Below are 27,403 nucleotides of genomic sequence, written 5' to 3'. Positions count from 1 at the left end.
GTTTTATTAAGGGAACGTTTATGTAACTTCTTACTAAAAGATTTCAGTTAAGATTTTATTTCTTTCAGAAATATATTTATCAAAAATGCTCTAATTCCTAATTAAGACTCTTCCTAGAGACTTTAATGTAAAACCCAATGAGAAATAAATCGTGCAAGCAGTCGTCAATATTTTGTAAATTCCTACAGAAGATTAAAATATTATCTTTATTTCATTAATTAACCCTCCCAAATTATATCATGATTACAACAAAAAAAAATCACTGATAAAAATGTATCCTTATGCCTCTTATAAAAAGATTTTTTCTCTCTCGCATAAATGCTCTCTGTTGATCCAGTTTGAATGGGGGTGGGGGTGGGGGAGGGGAGGGGTATCAATACAGTTTATTTGCAATTAACGATTCCACAGAGGGGCATGAATAAGTAAGATGTGACACATAAGAAATTATAGGAAGAAAATGTAGTTGAATAACTTTTGAATTTACCACATATCAATACAGAGCAAGCAAATCTATTGCTGGAACAATAACAAAGCACCAATATTTTCACATGTGTTGATTATGATCCACAGAAAAATAATGATAACCGGTGGCGAATCCAGTAATTTAATTCTGAAGGGGGGGGGGGGGGGCAGTAACATGTTTGAGGTCTGGAGGCTGCTTTCAACACCCCCAGGGATATAGGGCGAAAGTATCCATCGCCCCTTAAGTTTCCAAGTTCTGACAAAACAAGACATATATTTGAATTATTAAAGAAGGACCATAAATATTTGTTATAGGCCTAATGATATCTAATATCACATTTGAACTGAGAGAGAGAGAGGGGGGGGGGGTGTGTCGCGGCGCTGGATCCACGTCTGATTTTATTCACACTGTCAATATATTTTGCATTGCTTCATTAAAATTTTTGATTCTGTTGTTATATAAGGAACAATCTTAAGAAAATTTTCCACGACGTTCATATCACATTTTTCCACAGATTTATAATTGTAACAGTTCATCGGTAACATTTATTATAACACAGATTTATAATGGTAACAGTTCAGTGGTAACATTTATTATAACACAGATTTATAATGGTAACAGTTCAGTGGTAACATTTATTATAACACAGATTTATAATGGTAACAGTTCAGTGGTAACATTTATTATAACACAGATTTATAATGGTAACAGTTCATTCTACCATTACTTTTGCACACGGCTCAACAGATGCACCCTGTAAAAAGTAGATTAATATTAATCAGATTTGCATTGTGTTCATCAATCCGGAAATAATTTTCCCCACCGGAATAACTCTGCATTCTATAGATCCCTGGCAACTTGATTTACAAATGGCCGACATAGAAGGATTATCGTGAAAGTGACTGACTGGCTTCGTTTTACGCGCTATATTCGATAAATACTCTGAAATGAAGAATATTGAGGCGATGTAGCCTGTAACTACTGCGATGACTGCGTGCTATTTGTGTATTTTTTCATGACGTAACGAGAACACGACTACGGGCACCTGTTGGAAGAAATATATTGCTGAAACCTGAAGATGTCAACGACGGCTACAACACCCACGGTCACTACTTCCGGGAAGTTAGACACCACCAAGACTCCGGACATCATGAAGTCATCTCGAAGCAAGACCCCAGAGAAGGAAAAGTAAGACCCTCTCACTAAAACGCGATTATCCCTCTTTAACGAGAAAGTAAACATTATCATAAACAGGTGTTTTGGTGTCTTCAATGAAAATAATGGCAAATTCCGTGCAATGCTGAATAAGTGCGACATACATTTTACATGATGCAATTTGTCTCTATAAAATTTACAACACAGTTAAGAAATTTAATATCTCTGTATAAAAGAGAAGAAGGCTGAAATCCAATGCACACCATGAGTGTTTTTGTTTTGACTAATATATTTGCAGAAGTATCAGACATTTTGGCACTTTTTCTTCTTTTCACATGAACATGAAGAGATGTACTCCACGGGGTTTTTTTGTCAGTCGTACGAGATATATTTATTCTCGCTAGAGAGGGATTATCGCGTTTTTGCAAGAAGATCTCGCTGTAGGGGAACTGTTCCCTACCTGTTCATTACAAAGGTCGACCACACAAAGTGAAGTGTGTACACTTGCAGTTAGACAAGTTCGATCGCCGATGGTCTGATAGCTCGGTTGGCAGAGCACATGACTGGGGATACAGGGGGCCGGGGCTCAGTTGGCAGAGCACCTGACTGGGGATACAGGGGGCCGGGACTCAGTTGGCAGAGCACCTGACTGGGGATACAGGGGGCCGGGACTCAGTTGGCAGAGCACCTGACTGGGGATACAGGGGGCCGGGACTCAGTTGGCAGAGCACCTGACTGGGGATACAGGGGGCCGGGACTCAGTTGGCAGAGCACCTGACTGGGGATACAGGGGGCCGGGGCTCAGTTGGCAGAGCACCTGACTGGGGATACAGGGGGCCGGGGCTCAGTTGGCAGAGCACCTGACTGGGGATACAGGGGGCCGGGACTCAGTTGGCAGAGCACCTGACTGGGGATACAGGGGGCCGGGACTCAGTTGGCAGAGCACCTGACTGGGGATACAGGGGGCCGGGACTCAGTTGGCAGAGCACCTGACTGGGGATACAGGGGGCCGGGACTCAGTTGGCAGAGCACCTGACTGGGGATACAGGGGGCTGGGGCTCAGTTAGCAGAGCACCTGACTGGGGATACAGGGGGCCGGGGCTCAGTTGGCAGAGCACCTGACTGGGGATACAGGGGGCCGGGACTCAGTTGGCAGAGCACCTGACTGGGGATACAGGGGGCCGGGTTCGAATCCCAGTCTATTCTGTTGTATTTTCTCACTTCCTTTTACAAGTGCAAGCTATAGGAAACTTAATTAGCTTAAATTAAATGTGATTCACCATGTTTACTGTGTGGAAACCATTTTTTTTTTTAATTTTTGTCACTTTATTATAATGAATATGTGCATTGACTTGAACAATATTTAGAACTTTTACAATTCAGCGTAAGTTTTTACTGACCACAATTTTTTTGTGGGGTCAATAGACGGCTTGCAGAGTTATAAAGCCCTGTGTTTCACTCTCCCTCAGCATCCTCTGCAACTTTAACACCAGCAAAATATTCTTAAAACGGTTGTACCATTTAGATATATTGTCTGGGTATAGAACAGGAGAAAAGTACACCGTTGTTTTATATTGACAATATTACTACTAGGTAAGGTTATATCAATAAAAACAGCGAATTTGACTAATATTACTAATTAGCCAAAGGATATATATTAATACACAGGGGCCTTGTATGCGCTCTGTTCTCTATAAATAATTACACACATATATAAATACACAGGGGGCTTTTATCCACATTGCTCTCTATTACACATATAATACACAGGGCTCTATGCTCCAGCCTGACCCAGCAAAGGGAGACAACTCTGTGCCCCACATTATACTTTCCAGAGGAGTGTAAAGATTTTCACAGGAAAGCATGCAAATGTTGATTGTTGCTGAAATAAGCGGGTGGGAAAGTAGTTCATTTTTAGATGACGATGATAAAACCGTCTTACTAAACGTCTAGACACACAGATTAATTCATGTTTTAATTTGCATTCAATCAGAAGAGACTCCTCTCTGAAGGTGACATTCTTATCAACGCCAGCAGTCGTGTCCGTATCGAAAAAGTTAAAAACTAAACGAGATAAAAGACTACAACAGCTGTAAGTAGATAGAAACAAAAAAAACCAGCAGGGAGACGGGGAATGTGGACGTTATGTGGCACGCGTGACTTAGTTAGATGAATATATATTATACGAGTTATAGTCACTGTTCAAATGTTTAGCACAGGGGCTTATTATTTGTGATTACGACACATGATCATATTTGTGATTATGAGATGTGATTACGACACATGATTATATTTGTGGTGGCACGTGATCATGATAAGGCCAAGTAAAATTAATTAGTAGATTATCATTCCCGCCCGCTTCTCGAAAATCGCCCCGCCCCGATTTTTTTTTTATTTTACAAAATTACGATTTCTGGATATTTTTATGTCTGGTCCGGTATCGTAAACGTACTTTGTTTCACTTTGCCTTTTAGAAACCCAAATACACATGTAATTATGATTTATAAAGCCTTTTCTCAATGAGAGAAGGCATTTTCAAGGTCAAGAATACCATGGCGAAAAATAAAAAATAAAATCCTCCCACCCGCCCCATTTTTTTGTGAAGTTTGAATGATAATCCACTAATTACATGGTGGTGGCACGTGATGATGACAAGGTCACATGCTTATGGTGAAGGTTACCTGAATGCACATGAAGAGAGAAGATGTAGTGTAAATTTTGTACAGGGACAGTTGTTGGATTACTGGCATAGCCGATCCTCCCTCACACTCCTAGTGATGTTTGGTAGAGGACCAGCATTCATATCACGCTAGCCTAAGTCAAATACTGAATCATATCATGCTAGCCTAAGTCAAATACTGAATCATATCACTCTAGCCTAAGTCAAATACTGAATCATATCATGCTACCCTAAGTCAAATACTGAATCATATCACACTAAGCCTAAGTCAAATATTGAATCATATCACACTAGCCTAAGTCAAATACTGAATCATATCACTCTAGCCTAAGTCAAATACTGAATCATATCACGCTAGCCTAAGTCAAATACTGAATCATATCACGCTAAGCCTAAGTCAAATATTGAATCATATCACACTAGCCTAAGTCAAATACCGAATCATATCACGCTAGCTTAAGTCAAATACTGAATCATATCACGCGAGCCTAAGTCAAATACTGAATCATATCACGCTAGCCTAAGTCAAATATTGAATCATATCACACTAGCCTAAGTTAAATACTGAATCATATCACACTAGCCTAAATCAAATACTGAATCATTTCACTCTAGCCTAAATCAAATACTGAATCATATCACTCTAGCCTAAATCAAATACTGAATCATATCACTCTAGCCTAAATCAAATACTGAATCATATCACTCTAGCTTAAATCAAATACTGAATCATATCACGCTAGCTTAAATCAAATACTGAATCATATCATGCTAGCCTAAATCAAATACTGAATCATATCACTCTAGCTTAAATCAAATACTGAATCATATCACTCTAGCTTAAATCAAATACTGAATCATATCACGCTAGCCTAAGTCAAATACTGAATCATATCACGCTAGCCTAAGTCAAATACTGAATCATATCACGCTAGCCTATTAAGTCAAATACTGGCCTTTGTTAGGGATGTATGTGATGGTGGTTTAACAACACAAACAATTTTTTTTCAGAAATGATGAAAATGGACACAGAATTCCTGTTTGTGTATTGATTATGTCTTTGTTATTGGAGGATAAGGCATTGTCACGGACGAACTTCGTTTGATTGGGGGATATCATGATGTATTGTTTGACTGAAGTTTTGCCGATTTTCTTTTTTCAGGAAATCCATATCCATTGAAAACAAGCTGGAGAATCGGCTGACAATGAAAGACCTGTCCAAACTACAGAAAGCTTTCATGGTAATCCACCACAGTGCCTGACATATTACTGGTGTCAAAAATACTCATGGGTGGATCCAGCCATCTGGGGAGTGGGAAGGGGGAATGATGAGGGAGTCAGTAGTGATTTTTTAAGGCCCATTTTGGGTCCGAATTTCGGCCCTTTCCCCTCCTAAAACTTGTCAATTTTTTCCCAACTTGGCTTGCATTTTTCCCAATAATAAAATTATGAAAGGAAAACGTATCTGAAAAAAATAAACATTCGATGTGAATTATATACATAAGACTTAACAAAGAAATATGGGAATGATGATTTGGATAGAATAGTTGAAAATTTTAAAAGGTTAAAGAAAATAAGATGTGTAAAATAAAGACAATATAATGTTTGATATGATTTTATAACTTATTTACGATAAAATTGATTTTTCCCAATTTGACTAAAGTGTCGACAATTATACCCAATTCGAAAGCCACAGGACCCTTGTAAAAAAAATATAGAAAAAACACTGGTCAGGTGTTTAGAAATATGAACACTTTACTATTGATGAAAAACTCCGGTGAAATCCCATGTCCCATTACCTCCACTCCCACCCCCCAAAAAATCCTGGATCCACCCAGCTTGTGTCTCGTGGTCATGCAGTTAAACAATGTTGGCAATGTGAAGTGTGGAAATTAGCGCATATGTTAAATAATATAAATTAATTCAGGTATAAGCATTTTAATGCCAATGACAATCTCAAAATACAAAACCAATAATATTGATTTTAATAAAATCAGTAATTCATACTCTTGTAATGCAAAACAGCGTTGATTAAGGACATATGCGATATTTATCAATACTATAGAATTTTCCGTAATGTTTTGGGTTTAATTCACCTGTATCCTATCTTGTTTCTACAAAAAATTTTTGATATATTACCAGGTCTGTTTTAGAGTTAGTATATGTTGATAGATCCTGGTCTGTTTTAGAGGTAGTGTAGTTTGATAGTTCCTGGTCTGTTTTAGAGTTAGCATATTCTGATAGTTCGAGGTCTGGTTTAGAGTTAGCTTATGTTGATAGTTCCTGGTCTGTTTTAGAGGTAGAAGTGTATTTTGATAGTTCTTGGTCTGTTTTAGAGGTAGTGTAGTTTGATAGTTTAACCCCCGCAACAAGTTGTGGGGGGGTATACTAACAAGTTGTGGGGGGGGTACACTGGAATCGGGTTGTCCGTCTGTCTGTTCGTCCGTCCGTCTGTAGACGCAATGGTTTCCGGGCTCTAAAGCATTATCCTTTCCACCTACCATCACCATATCATATATATGGACTACCCATGGGATGAAGATGTTCCCTATCGATTTTGGGGTCAAAAGGTCAAAGGTCAAGCGCACTGGACATCGAAGTAGCAATATGGTTTCCGAGCTCTAAAGCGTTATCCTTTCCACCTACCGTCACCATATCATACATATGGACTACCCATGGAATGAAGATGTTCCCTATCGATTTTGGGGTCAAAAGGTCAAAGGTCAAGCACACTGGACATCAAAGTAGCAATATGGTTTCCGGGCTCTAAAGCGTTATCCTTTCCACCTACTGTCACCATATCATACATATAGACTACCCATGGGATGAAGATGTTCCCTATCCATTTTGGGGTCAAAAGGTCAAAGGTCACGTGCACTGGACATCGAAGTAGCAATATGGTTCGGTTTGTCATGCCATTTGTTTTTTACACTCAGAAAAGAGGTAGTTTATACCTATTACCAACACCCTTTGGGAGATTGGGTTAAGCGGGGGGTATTCTTAGTGAGCATTGCTCACAGTACCTCTTGTTCCTGGTCTGTTTTAGAGGTATATACTGTAGTTTGATAGTTCCTGGTCTGTTTTAGAGGTACTGTAGTTTGATAGTTCCTGGTCTGTTTTAGAGGTATATACTGTAGTTTGATAGTTCCTGGTCTGTTTTAGAGGTAGTGTAGTTTGATAGTTCCTGGTCTGTTTTAGAGGTATATACTGTAGTTTGATAGTTCCTGGTCTGTTTTAGAGGTAGTGTAGTTTGATAGTTCCTGGTCTGGTTTAGAGGTATATACTGTAGTTTGATAGTTCCTGGTCTGTTTTAGAGTTAGCGTAGTTTGATAGTTCCTGGTCTGTTTTAGAGGTAGTGTAGTTTGATAGTTCCTGGTCTGTTTTAGAGGTATATACTGTAGTTTGATAGTTCCTGGTCTGTTTTAGAGGTAGTGTAGTTTGATAGTTCCTGGTCTGTTTTAGAGGTATATACTGTAGTTTGATAGTTCCTGGTCTGTTTTAGGGTTAGTGTATTTTGATAGTTCCTGGTCTGTTTTAGAGTTAGCATATGTTGATAGTTCCTGGTCTGTTTTAGAGGTAGTGTAGTTTGATAGTTCCTGGTCTGTTTTAGAGGTAGTGTAGTTTGATAGTTCCTGGTCTGTTTTAGTGTTAGCTTATGTTGATAGTTCCTGGTCTGTTTTAGAGGTAGAAGTGTATTTTGATAGTTCCTGGTCTGTTTTAGAGGTAGTGTAGTTTGATAGTTCCTGGTCTGTTTTAGTGTTAGCTTATGTTGATAGTTCCTGGTCTGTTTTAGAGGTAGAAGTGTATTTTGATAGTTACTGGTCTGTTTTAGGGTTATCGTAGTTTGATAGTTTCAGGTCTGTTTTGGAGTTAGCGTATTCTGATAGTTCCTGGTCTGTTTTAGAGGTAGAAGTGTATTTTGATAGTTCCTGGTCTGTTTTAGAGTTAGCGTAGTTTGATAGTTCCTGGTCTGTTTTAGAGTTAGCGTATTCTGATAGTTCCTGGTCTGTTTTAGAGGTAGAAGTGTATTTTGATAGTTCCTGGTCTGTTTTAGAGTTAGCGTAGTTTGATAGTTCCTGGTCTGTTTTAGAGTTAGCGTATTTTGATAGTTCCTGGTCTGTTTTAGAGTTAGCGTATTTTGATAGTTCCTGGTTGTGGCAAGTAACAATGTAGAGTCAGCTCTTAATTATGTGCCACAGAAGATTGTAGCATGTAAGTGGAATTTTTAGATCTACACAAATTTATCGATTTTTCCATAAAAATGCGTATATATACTTAACGAGAGCTTATTTTAGCTACTGTAAAATTTCTGGAATTTGAAAGATATGGAATAAATTGTTAGCGACAATCAATTTTAGCACTAATAATTCCAAAATTAAATTCTCACTGAAAATTCTGCTGATATGGTATATAGGAGCAAAAAAAGAGAGTGGAATCATTGGATCTATCGAGAATTGAACCCAGTGCTCTTGCATTACGAGATAGGTGTTCTAACCACTGAGCTAATAAATCAGGCCGAGATACAAAGTATAATACATGCATCAAATATTACTACATTTCAAAATGTAAACCTATTTCGAAAATTTTACCTGAAATCTTTATATAGAAAAGATGAAAATAATTTTAGATAAAAATGTCTTCAGAACAGATCTTGTGGTAACATTGTTTTTTTTTTTTTTTGTTTGTTGGGTTTTTTTTTTACATTCTGACGTTAGGAGGGCATGAGTTGATTTTTTTCTCTCTCTCAATGACAATGAAAACACAAAGGATTAGAGATAGAAATCAGTCACCCGGGAAATAACCTTGACCTTTGACCTTTACACAGACTGAGGGGGATGGCTATGACAACAAGCTGGCCCTGTACAGAGACATGTTCTGTGAGGCGCTGTCCATCCTCCTGGATAAAGGCACGAGGGAGGAGTATGGCGAACTCTTCGACAAGATCGACGTTGCCAAGGAGGGGACGGTGGACTGGGATAAGTTTGCCTCGCACATGCTGCTGGAGTTTTACGAGAGAGATGACCGCGTCAAGTCCACCCAGGTCCCCCAGTGGAAGGACCTCAAAATGTTACAAAGGTGAGGACGTTTCTAGGTATGTCAAACTGTTAGAAAGGTGAGACATTTCTAGGTATGTCCAACTGTTACAAAGGCGAGATATTTCTAGGTATGTCCAACTGAGGCGAGACATTTCTAGGTATTTCAAACTGTTACAAAGGTAAGACTTTCTCGGTATGTCAAACTGTTACAAAGGTGAGACATTTCTAGGTATGTCAAAATGTTACAAAGGTGAGACGTCTCGAGGATTGCAAAAATGCTTAATGCCATTTTAGTTTGCTTTAACAGGACCATCACAGCAATGTTTGGTACAGGGACCGGGTCCCCTTTAATTGGGAAAATCATCCTCGTTTTTGGATAAATCGGGAAAATTAATGTCTTTTCCATCCAAATAAAGTTTACAACTTAAGAATAACAAAAGAAGCATTTCAACATTGATATTTATTCAGTTCTAGACTCTATTTATCGATTTTTCTCTGCCAGTTTACATTGTACAATATATTTTCAATTTTCTAAGTGCATTTGGGAAATTTTGCTCATAAAATTAGGAAAATGGGTCTCTTTTTGCCTTTGGGAAATATTGCCTGATATTTGCTCTAACTTTGAAGGGAGTTACTGCCCGGGCTCTAACCATACTTGGGGGATTTACTGCCTGGGATTTAATCATACCTGGAGAGTTACTGCCTGGGATTTAATCATACCTGGGGAGTTACTGCCCGGGCTTTAATCATACCTGGGAGAGTTACTGCCCGGGTTTTAATCATACCTGGGAGAGTTACTGCCCGGGTTTTAAGCATACCTGGGAGAGTTACTGCCCAGGTTTTAAGCATACCTGGGGAGTTACTGCCCGGGTTTTAACTATAACTGAGGGGAAATTTTTTGTGCATGTCACATTTTCAGTTTTCTCTCTGTTTCAAACATCTTTCTGACTTTATTATCATTATATTGACCTTAATATCATTACATTGACCTTAATATCATTATATTGACTTTAATATCATTATACTGACTATGTCAGACCATGATGTAGATTCTGTAGATGACATTCAAAAAAGAACACAATATCCGTAAATATTTACCAATTGATATCAATTCCGGGACAACAGGATGAGATTTTTTTATGTGTTAGTTGTGTTGGGTAAAATGTTTGTTTTATTGTGAGGTTAATATTTGTTTTCTGTTTGACAGTCCACACAAAGACATTGTACAGAGAGTCCAGTATCTGAAGAGCAGTAACCGATACGTGTCCATCAGCAAGGTAGGGCGATAAATGGTCACATGATCAGTAATGTAGGGCGATAAATTGTCCCATGATCAGTAATGTAGGGCGATAAATCGTCACATGATTAGTAAGGTAGGGCTATAAATCGTCACATGATCAGTAAGGTAGGGCGATAAATTGTCACATGACCAATAAGGCAGGGTGATAAATGATCAGCAAAGTAGAGCGATAAATCATCACATGATCAGTAAGATAGGGCAATAAATCGTCCCAGGATCTTATTGTTAAACTTCCAGTCTATCTCTCTATAGTATAAACTCAAGTCACATGATCTTATTGTTAAACTCTGAGTCTATTTCTCTATAGTATAACCCCCATCACAAGATCTTGTTGTCAAATTTCCAGTGTATTTCTCCATAGTATAAACTCATGTTCCAATCTTTTGCACAACAGGAAGGGACTGTTGGGATCTGGGGACCAGACCTCAAGTTGTCTCGATCATTCCGGATTGCGACTGATTCCTGTAAAGCCAGGGATTTATGGGTAACGCATTTCGTGGCACTCCAGAACATCAACAAAATAGCTGTAGCCTTCACTAGCAAGGAGATTGGTGAGTTTACGTTAGTGTTTGTGTATTAGTAAGGAGATTAGTGAGTTTACATTAATGTCTGTCTATTAGTAAGGAGATTAGTGAGTTTACATTAGTATTTGTCTATTAGTAAGGAGATTGGTGTGTTTACATTAGTATTTGTCTATTAGTAAGGAGATTACTGAGTTTACATTAGTGTTTGTTTATTAGTAAGGAGATTGGTGAGTTTACATTAGTATTTGTCTATTAGTAAGGAGATTGGTGAGTTTACATTAGTGTTTGTTTATTATTAAGGAGATTGGTGAGTTTACATTAGTATTTGTCTACTAGTAAGGAGATTGGTGAGTTTACATTAGTATTTGTCTATTAGTAAGGAGATTGGTGAGTTTACATTAGTGTTTGTTTATTAGTAAGGAGATTGTTGAGTTTACATTAGTATTTGTCTATTAGTAAGGAGATTAGTGAGTTTACATTAGTATTTGTCTATTAGTAAGGAGATTACTGAGTTTACATTAGTATTTGTCTATTAGTAAGGAGATTGGTGAGTTTACATTAGTGTCTGTCTATTAGTAAGGAGATTGGTGAGTTTACATTAGTATTTGTCTACTAGTAAGGAGATTAGTGAGTTTACATTAATGTCTGTCCATTAGTAAGGAGATTGTTGGGTTTACATTAATGTCTGTCCATTAGTAAGGAGATTGTTGAGTTTACATTAGTATTTGTCTATTAGTAAGGAGATTGGTGAGTTTACATTAGTATTTGTCTATTAGTAAGGAGATTGGTGAGTTTACATTAGTATTTGTTTATTAGTAAGGAGATTACTGAGTTTACATTAGTGTTTGTTTATTAGTAAGGAGATTGGTGAGTTTACATTTGTGTTTGTTTATTAGTAAGGAGATTAGTGAGTTTACATTAGTGTCTGTCTATTAGTAAGGAGATTGGTGAGTTTACATTAATGTCTGTCTATTAGTAAGGAGATTGGTGAGTTTACATTAGTATTTGTCTATTAGTAAGGAGATTGGTGTGTTTACATTAGTATTTGTCTATTAGTAAGGAGATTGGTGTGTATACATTAGTGTCTGTCTATTAGTAAGGAGATTAGTGAGTTTACATTAATGTCTGTCTATTAGTAAGGAGATTACTGAGTTTACATTAGTGTTTGTCTATTAGTAAGGAGATTACTGAGTTTACATTAGTGTTTGTTTATTAGTAAGGAGATTGGTGTGTTTACATTAGTATTTGTCTATTAGTAAGGAGATTGGTGAGTTTACATTAGTATTTGTCTATTAGTAAGGAGATTGGTGAGTTTACATTAGTGTCTGTCTATTAGTAAGGAGATTGGTGAGTTTACATTAGTATTTGTCTATTAGTAAGGAGATTACTGAGTTTACATTAGTGTCTGTCTATTAGTAAGGAGATTAGTGAGTTTACATTAGTGTTTGTCTATTAGTAAGGAGATTGGTGAGTTTACATTAGTGTTTGTCTATTAGTAAGGAGATTGGTGAGTTTACATTAATGTTTGTCTATTAGTAAAGAGATTGGTGAGTTTACATTAGTATTTGTCTATTAGTAAGGAGATTGGTGAGTTTACATTAGTATTTGTCTATTAGTAAGGAGATTGGTGAGTTTACATTAGTGTCTGTCTATTAGTAAGGAGATTGGTGAGTTTACATTAGTGTTTGTCTATTAGTAAGGAGATTGGTGAGTTTACATTAGTATTTGTCTATTAGTAAGGAGATTAGTGAGTTTACATTAGTGTTTGTCTATTAGTAAGGAGATTGGTGAGTTTACATTAGTGTCTGTCTATTAGTAAGGAGATTACTGAGTTTACATTGGTATTTGTCTATTAGTAAGGAGATTAGTGAGTTTACATTAGTGTCTGTCTATTAGTAAGGAGATTGGTGAGTTTACATTAGTATTTGTCTATTAGTAAGGAGATTAGTGAGTTTACATTAGTGTCTGTCTATTAGTAAGGAGATTGGTGAGTTTACATTAGTATTTGTCTATTAGTAAGGAGATTGGTGAGTTTACATTAGTGTCTGTCTATTAGTAAGGAGATTACTGAGTTTACATTAGTGTCTGTCTATTAGTAAGGAGATTGGTGAGTTTACATTAGTGTTTGTCTATTAGTAAGGAGATTGGTGAGTTTACATTAGTGTCTGTCTATTAGTAAGGAGATTGGTGAGTTTACATTAGTGTCTGTCTATTAGTAAGGAGATTACTGAGTTTACATTAGTATTTGTCTATTAGTAAGGAGATTGGTGAGTTTACATTAGTATTTGTCTATTAGTAAGGAGATTAGTGAGTTTACATTAATGTTTGTCTATTAGTAAGGAGATTGGTGAGTTTACATTACTGTTTGTTTATTAGTAAGGAGATTGGTGAGTTTACATTAGTGTTTGTTTATTAGTTAGGAGATTGGTGAGTTTACATTAATGTCTGTCTATTAGTAAGGAGATTGGTGAGTTTACATTAGTGTTTGTTTATTAGTAAGGAGATTACTGAGTTTACATTAGTGTCTGTCTATTAGTAAGGAGATTACTGAGTTTACATTAATGTTTGTTTATTGGTAAGGAGATTGGTGAGTTTACATTAGTGTCTGTCTATTAGTAATGAGATTAGTGAGTTTACATTAGTATTTGTCTATTAGTAAGGAGATTGGTGAGTTTACATTAGTATTTGTCTATTAGTAAGGAGATTGGTGAGTTTACATTAGTGTTTGTCTATTAGTAAGGAGATTGGTGAGTTTACATTAGTGTCTGTCTATTAGTAAGGAGATTGGTGAGTTTACATTAATGTCTGTCTATTAGTAAGGAGATTAGTGAGTTTACATTAGTATTTGTCTATTAGTAAGGAGATTGGTGTGTTTACATTAGTATTTGTCTATTAGTAAGGAGATTGGTGAGTTTACATTAGTATTTGTCTATTAGTAAGGAGATTGGTGAGTTTACATTAGTGTCTGTCTATTAGTAAGGAGATTGGTGTGTTTACATTAGTATTTGTCTATTAGTAAGGAGATTGGTGAGTTTACATTAGTATTTGTCTATTAGTAAGGAGATTGGTGAGTTTACATTAGTATTTGTCTATTAGTAAGGAGATTAGTGAGTTTACATTAGTGTTTGTCTATTAGTAAGGAGATTACTGAGTTTACATTAGTATTTGTCTATTAGTAAGGAGATTGGTGAGTTTACATTAGTGTTTGTTTATTAGTAAGGAGATTACTGAGTTTACATTAGTGTCTGTCTATTAGTAAGGAGATTGGTGAGTTTACATTAATGTCTGTCTATTAGTAAGGAGATTAGTGAGTTTACATTAGTGTTTATTTATTGGTAGGGAGATTGTTGAGTTTACATTAGTATTTGTCTATTAGTAAGGAGATTGGTGTGTTTACATTAGTATTTGTCTATTAGTAAGGAGATTGGTGAGTTTACATTAGTGTTTGTCTATTAGTAAGGAGATTGGTGAGTTTACATTAGTGTCTGTCTATTAGTAAGGAGATTGGTGAGTTTACATTAGTATTTGTCTATTAGTAAGGAGATTACTGAGTTTACATTAGTATTTGTCTATTAGTAAGGAGATTGGTGAGTTTACATTAGTATTTGTCTATTAGTAAGGAGATTGGTGAGTTTACATTAGTGTTTGTCTATTAGTAAGGAGATTGGTGAGTTTACATTAGTATTTGTCTATTAGTAAGGAGATTACTGAGTTTACATTAGTATTTGTCTATTAGTAAGGAGATTACTGAGTTTACATTAGTGTCTGTCTATTAGTAAGGAGATTGGTGTGTTTACATTAGTGTCTGTCTATTAGTAAGGAGATTACTGAGTTTACATTAGTGTCTGTTTATTAGTAAGGAGATTGTTGAGTTTACATTAGTGTCTGTCTATTAGTAAGGAGATTGGTGAGTTTACATTAGTATTTGTCTATTAGTAAGGAGATTACTGAGTTTACATTAGTGTATGTTTATTAGTAAGGAGATTGTTGAGTTTACATTAGTGTCTGTCTATTAGTAAGGAGATTGGTGAGTTTACATTAGTATTTGTCTATTAGTAAGGAGATTGGTGAGTTTACATTAGTGTTTGTCTATTAGTAAGGAGATTGGTGAGTTTACATTAGTATTTGTCTATTAGTAAGGAGATTACTGAGTTTACATTAGTATTTGTCTATTAGTAAGGAGATTACTGAGTTTACATTAGTGTCTGTCTATTAGTAAAGAGATTGGTGTGTTTACATTAGTGTCTGTCTATTAGTAAGGAGATTACTGAGTTTACATTAGTGTCTGTTTATTAGTAAGGAGATTGTTGAGTTTACATTAGTGTCTGTCTATTAGTAAGGAGATTGGTGAGTTTACATTAGTATTTGTCTATTAGTAAGGAGATTACTGAGTTTACATTAGTATTTGTCTATTAGTAAGGAGATTGGTGAGTTTACATTAGTATTTGTCTATTAGTAAGGAGATTGGTGTGTTTACATTAGTGTTTGTCTATTAGTAAGGAGATTTGTGAGATTACATTACCATTGTGTCATTTGTGAAACGAAACAAAATCTACCAAAACGAAACGAAACCCAACGAAACCTACTGAAACGAAACAGATTGTATAACCAAACTCTTTCAATTATAATAATTAAAATTGGTATCTTAGACCCCTGTGAAAGTTACCACATAAAAAAAATTTGCCTCCCCTTTGATGTAGGCTTTCGCCTTGACTGATACAAAGTTTTGAAAGTTGGAAGGGAGGGAGGTTGAATAAGCACAAAGTACATATCCAAAGTTGACTAAATATCCACCTTTGGGCATAATACATGTTTCAGTATTTTTTGCTCTAAAGACAAATCTATGTATACATGTGGATATTGTGTATTTGTATGTATTATATCAAACGGTGGATTCTGTCCTCCTGTTCTCTTTGTATAAATTTCTGCTTCCTTTGTTCATAAGCCTTTTGATTTTACAAAATGCTAACCTCCTCCTGATATTATTGCATAAAACATTTCCGTTTTCCGTCCAGTTTTCAATTCCCCGTTTTAGCAACATCCTAAATGTATAGAGTTATCTTTAGACTCAATACATATCAATAATAATTTTTAATAATGCATGTATATATATCTTACAGAATTGCATTCATATAATAAGGTATACTATTTAATGTTTTTCCATTATTGAAAGTACTCACACCTCAGCAGTTAGAGATAAAATAAGGGGTTAAGAGTTCTTCCTGCTTTCAACTTTCTCAGACACCAGCTTCTTCATATAATGTATCTATACCCAAAGGCGGATCCAACAATCAACTTCTGATATGTATTTTGTGCTGACTTCCCCCCCCCCCCCCTTCCCTTTCCAACTTTTAAAACTTTGTATCAGTCAAGCCGAAATCCTACATCAAAGGGGAGGCAAATTTTATTTATATGTGGTAACTTTCACAGGGGCCTAAGATACCATTTTTAATTATTGTAATTAAAAGAGTTCGGTTATGCAATCTGTTTCGTTTCGGTAGGTTTCATTTCGTTTTGGTGGGTTTTGTTTCGGTAGATTTCATTTAATTTCGGAAGATTTCGTTTCGGTAGATTTTGTTTTGTTTCATTTCGATTTCGTTTCACACTTTACAGGTACCCGTTATTTTACAGCTATTTATGACATTTATTATTTTACAACTATTTATGACATTTATTATTTTACAGCTATTTATGACATGGGAAATAAGCTGGAGTTTAACTGTCAGTATAAAGTTCAAGGGATGGAGTTCACCCCTCTTTGTCTGGATTACTGGTAAGTTAAATTATCATTGTCTGGATTACTGGTAAGTTAAATTATCATTGTCTGGATTACTGGTAAGTTAAATTATCATTGTCTGGATTACCAGTAAGTTAAATTATCATTGTCTGGATTACTGGTAAGTTAAATTATCATTGTCTGGATAACTGGTAAGTTAAATTAAATTCCCATTGTAATCCACAACATTACATCAGCCTGAAGTTGACGTTTACATCTGAATTATTTGAAGTAGCATTTCGTCAAAGTGACCATTCAAGAATTTCCATTGGATGACTATTAAGGCCACACTCAGGGGTCAAAGAAAGAATTTTGTCACTGTTGAATTGTCAGTAAGAGGACATTGTAATATTTCTGTAAATTAGATATCAAGGATCTTAAAGATTTAAATTCATTGATAGGATATTGTTTAACATCCCACTCAAGAATATTTCACTCATAAGGAGATGCCGCCATTGCCGGTGAAGGGCTGCAAAATTTAGGCCTATACTCGGCGCTTATGGCCTTTGAGCAGGGAGGGATCTTTATTGTGCCACACCTGCTGTGACATGGGGCCTCAGTTTTCACAGTCTTATCCGCAGGACCACCCCATTTAGTTGCCTCTTATGACAAACAAGGGGGTACTGAAGACCTATTCTAACCCGGATCCCCATGGGATGATTTAAATTCAAAATGATAATGCCTGTGTATATACAATTTAGAATTGTTTATACGGTTACGTTAATGCATGTGTATATAATTTAGAATTGTTTATACGGTTAGGTTAATGCGTGCCTATATAATTTAGAATTGTTTATACGGTTACGTTAATGTGTGTGTATATAATTTAGAATTGTCTATTTAGGTACAACCCGAAGGACGCCAATGAAGCGATTTTGTGTTGGGGTGATGTCGGGGGCTACGTCAATTGTCTGTTCTTTAATTCAGCGAATATAGCTCTGTTTGAGAGGCCACCAGCACCGGCGGGCGAGAAACAAGGTAAAGTCCTCAAATAGCGAGTCAGAGCAAGCAAACCACACCACGAATAGACAGTCAGACCACAAATAGACAGTCAGACCACAAATAGACAGTCACAGTCAGAGCAAAGCAAACCAGACATAGACAAACCACAAATAGCGAGTCAGAGCAAAGCAAACCAGACATAGACAAACCACAAATAGCGAGTCAGAGTAAGCAAACCAGACATAGACCAACCACAAATAGCGAGTCAGAGTAAGCAAACCAGACATAGACCAACCACAAATAGCGAGTCAGAGCAAGCAAACCAGACATAGACAAACCAGAAATAGCGAGTCAGAGCAAAGCAAACCAGACATAGACAAACCACAAATAGCGAGTCAGAGTAAGCAAACCAGACATAGACAAACCACAAATAGTGAGTCAGAGCAAAGCAAACCAGATCACAAATAGACAGTCAGACCACAAATAGCGAGTCAGAGTAAGCAAACCAGACATAGACAAACCACAAATAGCGAGTCAGAGCAAAGCAAACCAGACATAGACAAACCACAAATAGCGAGTCAGAGTAAGCAAACCAGACATAGACCAACCACAAATAGTGAGTCAGAGCAAAGCAAACCAGATCACAAATAGACAGTCAGACCACAAATAGCGAGTCAGAGTAAGCAAACCAGACATAGACAAACCACAAATAGCGAGTCAGAGCAAAGCAAACCAGACATAGACAAACCACAAATAGCGAGTCAGAGTAAGCAAACCAGACATAGACAAACCAGAAATAGCGAGTCAGAGTAAGCAAACCAGACATAGACAAACCACAAATAGCGAGTCAGAGCAAGCAAACCAGACATAGACAAACCAGAAATAGCGAGTCAGAGCAAAGCAAACCAGACATAGACAAACCACAAATAGCGAGTCAGAGTAAGCAAACCAGACATAGACCAACCACAAATAGTGAGTCAGAGCAAAGCAAACCAGATCACAAATAGACAGTCAGACCACAAATAGCGAGTCAGAGTAAGCAAACCAGACATAGACAAACCACAAATAGCGAGTCAGAGCAAAGCAAACCAGACATAGACAAACCACAAATAGTGAGTCAGAGCAAAGCAAACCAGATCACAAATAGACAGTCAGACCACAAATAGCGAGTCAGAATAAGCAAACCAGACATAGACAAACCACAAATAGCGAGTCAGAGCAAAGCAAACCAGACATAGACAAACCACAAATAGCGAGTCAGAGCAAAGCAAACCAGACATAGACAAACCACAAATAGTGAGTCAGAGCAAAGCAAACCAGATCACAAATAGACAGTCAGACCACAAATAGCGAGTCAGAGTAAGCAAACCAGACATAGACAAACCACAAATAGCGAGTCAGAGCAAAGCAAACCAGACATAGACAAACCACAAATAGTGAGTCAGAGCAAAGCAAACCAGATCACAAATAGACAGTCAGACCACAAATAGCGAGTCAGAATAAGCAAACCAGATATAGACAAACCAGAAATAGCGAGTCAGAGTAAGCAAACCAGACATAGACAAACCACAAATAGCGAGTCAGAGCAAGCAAACCAGACATAGACCAACCACAAATAGTGAGTCAGAGCAAAGCAAACCAGATCACAAATAGACAGTCAGACCACAAATAGCGAGTCAGAGCAAGCAAACCAGACATAGACAAACCACAAATAGCGAGTCAGAGTAAGCAAACCAGATCACAAATAGACAATCAGACCACAAATAGCTAGTCAGATCAGAAATAGCGAGTCTTCAGTATGATACCCAAGTCTGTCCTCCTTCGCCTAGAACTCATTATAAATTCTGAGATTTTACTCCATTCTTTAAGAAATGGTAAAGCCTTCTGACAGAAAAATTGTTGAATGACTCAGTATATCAGAGGAGGTCTATAAATTGCTCTATATCCCAAGTTTTGCATGAATCTGATTTAACATTCTATTAATTGACACAATCTTTTATTAACAGCATGAATCAGAGCATGATATTTGTGTATACATCAATGTTTTACCCCTGTTTCATATCTGTTTATAGTCATTGTGCATGAATTAAATGGCTGCATGCTACCCCCTCCCCCCTTATTTTAATCATCTTTTTGTAAATAACTTCTAAGTGAAAAGTTCAAGGAATTGTAGTGCATTTTAGCATTTTAGATCATTTCGCTTTTAGAATTTGAAAACTTTTTGATTTATAAATACGAAAACTTTCAAACGCCTTTAAACATACTGGATTTTATCCCGACAGATTTGGAATATTTGCTAGGAAAGATGTTTGGTAAGCCTAGAAAACTAGGCGATCTTTTTTTTAAAACATTCAATAGATTAGGGTCACCATTAGGATTTTACATCAATGAGTGAAGCTTGTGAAGATGTAAAGATTATAAACAGCTGTTTTGTATTCTTAATAGTGGACATCAAATTCTAAAGGAGCTTCTAAAAATCATTAAGCAGCCTTACTTTGTCTGATAGAATGTAGATGTGGAGAGTGGAATTCTAGTTCTCTGCCTAATTCTGATCTTAGATATTCTGAACAGTAGCGCATTTCTCAAATATCTCAAAGTTTATACACTATTTAACATCCCGCTCGAGAATTCACACACAGACAGATGGATATGAGTGAAAAATTCTGTATAAACTTTGAGATATTTGAGAAATGCACTGCTGTTCTGAAATTCTATTATTAGAATTCGCGACCCATAATACAGTGTACCTCAAAAATCACAACGCATAATACCTCAAAGTCACATCCCATGTGTATGCAATGAATTTATAGGTGTATTCAGATTTGCTTTTATGGGCTCATTTTGGCATTAGTTTGTACATTTTATGCTAACTTATTCAAGGCTTACTCGAGTCCCTCATTATTTAGGCTTAGGAAGACATTTGTACATTTGCAGGCCTGCACATGAGCCTGGGTGCATTGTAGGCTTGCTTAAGAACATGCACATTGTAATTGCTTTTTAGGCTTGCCGTAGTCTTACTTAAGCCTTCATATTCTATAGGCTTGCTGTAGTCTTATTTAAGCCTTCATATTCTATAGGCTTGCTATGTATTTATGCATTGGTTGGTAGGTTAGCTTATATAGGCAGTTGTGTATTTATAGGCTTAATGCTTATGATTCAGATATTCTGATGAACCAGTATTGCATATATATTATGTGTGTATATTATGTGTGTATATTTTACGTACTTGACTGCGTGTAAGGGAAACAGTATCATCATCCTCCCTATAGATCTAGTGTCGTGTTGTCTCAGAAGAGGATTTGACTCGGCTTCTTGTTGGAATGTGAATATACTGTGTATATAGGGACTGGGCTCTCACAAACATTTCTTATGTGGAGAAATAGGAACTGAGTTCTTATAAACATTTATTATGTGGAGAAATAGAGATCTTATAAACATTTCTTATGTGGAGAAATAGGGACTGGGCTCTTATAAACATTTCTTATGTGGAGAAATAGGGACTGAGCTCTTATAAACATTTCTTAAGTGGAGAAATAGAGACTGCATGGATTCTTATAAACATTTCTTATGTGGAGAAATAGAGACTGGGCTCTTATAAACATTTCTTATGTGGAGAAATAGGGACTGAGCTCTTATAAACATTTCTTATGTGGAGAAATAGAGATCTTATAAACATTTCTTATGTGGAGAAATAAAGACTGAGCTCTTATAAACATTTCTGATGTGGAGAAATAGGGACTGAGCTCTTATAAACATTTCTTAAGTGGAGAAATAGAGACTGCATGGATTCTTATAAACATTTCTTATGTGGAGAAATAGAGACTGGGCTCTTATAAACATTTCTGATGTGGAGAAATAGGGACTGAGCTCTTATAAACATTTCTTATGTGGAGAAATAGGGACTGAGCTCTTATAAACATTTCTTATGTGGAGAAATAGGGACTGAGCTCTGTTAAACATGTATTATTTTGAGAAGTTGGGGGTGAGATCCTAAAGTATAATGGATTGTATTTGTAAGTCAAATATATTTAAGCCCTACACTGTATTGCAGACATTTTGTAAAATCGGTTGAACACATACAGCTTTTTCTCGCACATTCACAGAGGATTTTGTTCAGATAAAGAACTCGTAATTTAACATGTTGAAGTAAAGAACTCCTAATTTAACATGTTCAGATGAAGATTTCCTGTGTGTTCAGATGAAGATTTCCTGTGTGTTCAGATTTAGAACTCCTAATTTAACGTGTTCGAATTTAGAACTCCTAATCTAACATGTTCAGATTATGAACTCCTTATCTAATGATTATTTCTTTTATGATTTGGTATTGTGACCATAGTGGGTAAGATATCTCTGATACTCACATCGAGGCAAGCACATCGAAGTTATCACGTCGAGATGAGCACGTCGAGATGAGCACGTCCTTGTGTTGAATTTATTCATCTGATTCAATCTGTACTCTTCATTGTCACTGCTGTGTTTGTAAAAACTGCTTGTTGTTTTTTTGTATATCGTTGAATGTCATTTATTTTTTTTGTTATTCATTTGTTTGTTTCATGTGCATGCACAAGTGGTACCATTACAGCTGTTATTCTTTATGGAGTTACTTCCCTTTATATAAACCCATTCTTTTTCCAAGCACCAACCTATTTACGTTACCAAGATTTGTCCCCTGTGTTAGAAAAAATTTATATTCAAAATTTCTAATGAAGAACCACCACGACATTGAAGGATTCCATGCTGTACTCTCCAAGAATACCAGTTCATATTCATGTCACTATCATTGATTTGAATTATATCTAATTTCATGCAATTAATCTATATTATGCTTTTATTTTATTGGCTGTGTGCGAACTCTGACCTTTAACCTTTGCACTATCTGCACTCAGTTTGGGAAGGTGAGTATATATTCTCTGTCCTAATTTTGAAAGACGTATTTTTTTCTTTCTTGTTTATTTATTACAATGATTTGAGGTATTCTTTTCTAGTAGCTGTTAAATAATATATTGTGTTTACTAATCTTGTTCATTTTGCAGCCTCTGATTGGAAATTCTTAACACAGAATATTTAGCATACATTTTTTTCAGTATAATTTCCTTGACCTTAATCAGTTATAGGCTTTTCATCAGTTTAGTTACTTCATCAATTATTTCAAAGTTATCATTAAGGTGATACATACATATGTACCCACCCCACCCCACCCCACCCCACCCCATCCCACCTTCTCCTTCCAACCCATATGCTAGCACCTGCACCTAAACCTCTCTCCTTCTGATCTAGGTCATTAGCCACGTACCTTACTTTCTTTCTCCTCTCTTAAAACCTGATTCCTCTACAGTTTACCTGAATGAAAACTGGACAGAAATAAACAAACTCTGTATGACTATTAAGAATTACTGGATTTTAATCAAGAGTGAATTCTGGATGGTGTACTTGATTCAGCTTATTTGAAATTTAGTTCAATCAGAGCTGATATGCAGTCTGCTCCGGATATAATGAAATCCAGGAGACCGACCTAAATTGTTCATTATATCCAAAGTTCAATATAACCAATGCTGAACTACACAAATATTGCTACTGGGGGATTTATTTTAACTTCATTATAACAGGTATTTCAATATAACTGACTTCAGTATAAGTGGAGTGGACTGTACTTTGGTGTTATCATGAGTTAGTGCTTCTGCATAAATGTATAATGGATAGATAGAAATTTTCATATTTTAGCACATACCATATATTAGGACTTTTGTCATAGTACCAAAAGTGCTAAATACAAATTTCACTCAAATAAGTGCACACATCATTAGTAATTCTATAAACATGAAAATCAGTACATGTCATTAGTAATTCTATAAACATGAAAATCAGTACATGTCATTAGTAATTCTATAAACATGAAAATCAGTACATGCCATTAGTAATTCTATAAACATGAAAATCAGTACATGTCATTAGTAATTCTATAAACATGAAAATCAGTACATACCATTAGTAATTCTATAAACATGAAAATCAGTACATGTCATTAGTAATTCTATAAACATGAAAATCAGTACATGTCATTAGTAATTCTATAAACATGAAAATCAGTACATGTCATTAGTAATTCTATAAACATGAAAATCAGTACATGCCATTAGTAATTCTATAAACATGAAAATCAGTACATGTCATTAGTAATTCTATAAACATGAAAATCAGTACATACCATTAGTAATTCTATAAACATGAAAATCAGTACATGTCATTAGTAATTCTATAAACATGAAAATCAGTACATGTCATTAGTAATTCTATAGCCATGAAAATCAGTACATGTCATTAGTAATTCTATAAACATGAAAATCAGTACATGTCATTAGTAATTCTATAAACATGAAAATCAGTACATGTCATTAGTAATTCTATAAACATGAAAATCAGTACATGCCATTAGTAATTCTATAGCCATGAAAATCAGTACATGTCATTAGTAATTCTATAAACATGAAAATCAGTACATGCCATTAGTAATTCTATAGCCATGAAAATCAGTACATGCCATTAGTAATTCTATAGCCATGAAAATCAGTACATGTCATTAGTAATTCTATAAACATGAAAATCAGTACATGCCATTAGTAATTCTATAGCCATGAAAATCAGTACACATCATTAGTAATTCTATAGCCATGAAAATCAGTACATGCCATTAGTAATTCTAACAATCAGAACAGCTTTAGCCATGTAGTGGTTTAAATCAAAGGAATAGTCATTTTTAATATAGCATAATGAAGTCAGATTTATGGTAGCAGGGCTTTCTTGTTGAAATGCAGCAACAACTGTCAGTTCTGATAGTCAGACATTTTTGAAACTGAATAACAGTGTGAGATGTGGTTTTACTGGTTCTCTTGTTTGGTGGAGGGATTTAAACAATGGACATCAAACTGTAGAAATTATTTATTTGAAGAGATTTGCTACATACACTATGATACTTACAAAACAAGCCTATGTAACTATGTGTCAAAATGACCCTAGAAATTCTGATAATGAAAACATTTCATTTTTAACATGATATTAAACTTTGTTTGATCTACCTAATGATCTCTACATCTACATTTTAATCTTTGATTTCAGAGCCATGCTTAAATGTCAATCTTCAAGACGTTGGAAATGAGACATCTTTTAAGAATGAAACGTACACTCGACACGAGGCCCACAGGAAGGAGTGGGTTAGACAAGGTAGAAGCTGGGTGTACTTACAGTACTTTGATTTTTTAAATCAATCACGGATACTATAATAGTAGTTCAGTACCATGCCTTGTTTCTATGTTATTGCTATGTGGGCTGTTAACATGATAATGTGCCCATTATTTGTTTATCTGTTGACAGTGAGATATGCCCATTATTTGTTGATCTGTTGACAGTTAAATATGCCCATTATTTGTTGGATCTGTTGACAGTTAAATGAGCCCATTATTTGTTGGATCTGTTGACAGTGAGATGTGCCCATTATTTGTTGGATCTGTTGACAGTGAGATATGCCCATTATTTGTTGGATCTGTTGACAGTGAAATATGCCCATTATTTATTGTTCTGTTGACAGTGGAAATATGCCCATTATTTATTGTTCTGTTGACAGTGGAAATATGCCCATTATTTATTGTTCTGTTGACAGTGAAATATGCCCATTATTTGGAGTGCTTTATCAGCTGTTCAACAACCAGTACAAACTCAATGGTGATTGGCTGGATGGAGAAAAAGACTGGATCCGTAACAAAGTATGTAAACATTTATCTGGATCCGTAACAAAGGATATAAACATTGAAAGTGAACTCTTGCTAGAAGTGTGTGGTTGTAATTAGATTGGTTATTGTGATTAGTGGAGTATGTAGTAATCTTTTAGAATCAAAGATTTAGATTATTATTCTCATTCACAGGGACCAAGGCACGAGCAAGAAGATTCAGAGAATGTAAGTATGTACCACAGTTTGATGTTGTCAATAGATTCAGAGAATGTAAGTATGTACCACAGTTTGATGTTGTCAATAGATTCAGAGAATGTAAGTATGTACCACAGTTTGATGTTGTCAATAGATTCAGAGAATATAAGTATGTACCACAGTTTGATGTTGTAAATAGATTCAGAGAATATAAGTATTATACCACAGTCTGCAGACTGATGATGTTGTAAATAGGTAAATACCATTTTCTGAAGTTGTAGACTCGTAAAGAGGTCATGGCTGAAGATTCATTCCTAATTTATGGTATACAAAATCCACTTCACTTTAAAACTTTTTTACTTTTAACAAAGAGAAATTCATTCCTTACTGTAGATGTCATATTATCTGTAAAGTTAGGGTTTGGTTTTTTTTGCCCCTGTGATAATTTCTGTGGCTTCTGTTCATTAAGATGTAGTGACTAATTTTTGTTCTCTTTTCAGCTCCGTTTTCAACATTTCTCAAGGCGTGAATACGTTCGATTATAACCAGCATCTCAACATCATTGGTACGTCGCTACTGTATATATTAAGTATGTGTGTGGAGTTATTTCAGAGGCACAGATTTAGAAAGGCTTTGGGGTGACATCTAGTCGGTCATCAGGATCTCTCTATCTCTCGAGCACTGACAGTTGATAGAGGACTCTTTAGTGTACCATTTAACATCAGATTGAAACACGTTTATGATTCAAACCGTCAACCTTGAACAATAACATCCTCACCACTAGACCATTCGTTCCATCTAAGTTTAGCTATTATATTCATCTGTTTGATAGAAAATATATTTGATTAAAGAGCCAGAAATTGCTGACACAGCAGATTGAACAAATTGTGTTTAATTATGAACTGTTTGTGATATTGAGATATTGTTTGTGCCCACTTTTATTATTTTTTACCAACATATTGGTAGGTGGGTTGGTTAGTAGGTAGGTGGGAAAGTTATTTCAATTTTTGGTCCATTGAATAAAGTTGCATGTTTTGATAATTAAAGTATGCTAAGATTTGAGTCAACTAACACACATACCATATAAGGTGAATTTTTAGCGAGGATTTAATTTTGGCATTGTTTGCGAGAGTAAAGAGATTGCTAAAATTGAACATTGCTAACAATTTTTTCCATATCAGAGGTAATAGCTACCTTTCCTGGAATTATAAAGTCGATAAAAATTACTTCTCGCTAGATATATATACCATTTTTATGGAAAAATCTCAAAAATAGTGTCTCGCTAAAAATTCCACTTGTAGGGTAAATCTCAGATGAGAAATGAACTGAAATCTTAATCTTTACGTAATTCCATTTTCCCTGCAGCCACTGCAGGAGTGAACCACCACGTCTGTCTGTGGAATCCCCACATCGTGTCCAAACCTAACGGCGTCCTCCGCGGCCACATGGCCAGCGTCATACAGGTCCAGTTCATCAAGAGTCGCGGTCAGCTCATCAGCTTCTCCAAGGACAAGGTCCTGAGGATCTGGGATGTCCAGCTTCAGGTCTGCATACAGAGGCTAGCTGGGATGTTTCCCAAGGGACCGGAGGGTAGGGCAGATTTAGTGT

General features: G+C 36.0%; 1 protein-coding gene across 3 annotated transcripts in view; it reads left to right on the top strand.

Annotated features, from left to right (window-relative positions):
- Positions 1-1,313: 1,313 nt before the first annotated feature.
- Positions 1,314-27,403, top strand: part of LOC125661911 (WD repeat-containing protein 49-like) — a 67,617-nt gene continuing 41,527 nt past the window's right edge. Inside the window, exons 1-12 of one of the 3 annotated variants that reach the window (XM_056147987.1) lie at positions 1,314-1,651; positions 5,461-5,539; positions 9,124-9,374; positions 10,542-10,611; positions 11,029-11,185; positions 16,844-16,931; positions 17,779-17,912; positions 24,990-25,094; positions 25,531-25,633; positions 25,793-25,825; positions 26,296-26,360; positions 27,161-27,385. In XM_056147987.1, the coding sequence (XP_056003962.1) occupies positions 1,542-1,651; positions 5,461-5,539; positions 9,124-9,374; positions 10,542-10,611; positions 11,029-11,185; positions 16,844-16,931; positions 17,779-17,912; positions 24,990-25,094; positions 25,531-25,633; positions 25,793-25,825; positions 26,296-26,360; positions 27,161-27,385 (1,420 nt within the window). In that variant the 5' untranslated portion in view covers positions 1,314-1,541. Of the gene's footprint in view, positions 1,652-5,460; positions 5,540-9,123; positions 9,375-9,574; positions 9,585-10,541; positions 10,612-11,028; positions 11,186-16,843; positions 16,932-17,778; positions 17,913-24,989; positions 25,095-25,530; positions 25,634-25,792; positions 25,826-26,295; positions 26,361-27,160; positions 27,386-27,403 lie in introns of those variants that run through there. The other 2 variants (XM_056147986.1, XM_056147988.1) reach the window with 2 other exon arrangements.

The sequence above is a fragment of the Ostrea edulis genome, chromosome 8 (assembly GCF_947568905.1).
Source record: "Ostrea edulis chromosome 8, xbOstEdul1.1, whole genome shotgun sequence".
Classification (NCBI taxonomy): domain Eukaryota; kingdom Metazoa; phylum Mollusca; class Bivalvia; order Ostreida; family Ostreidae; genus Ostrea; species Ostrea edulis.
Note: the sequence above shows the minus strand (reverse complement) of the source record. Positions and strands in the feature narration are given on the sequence as shown.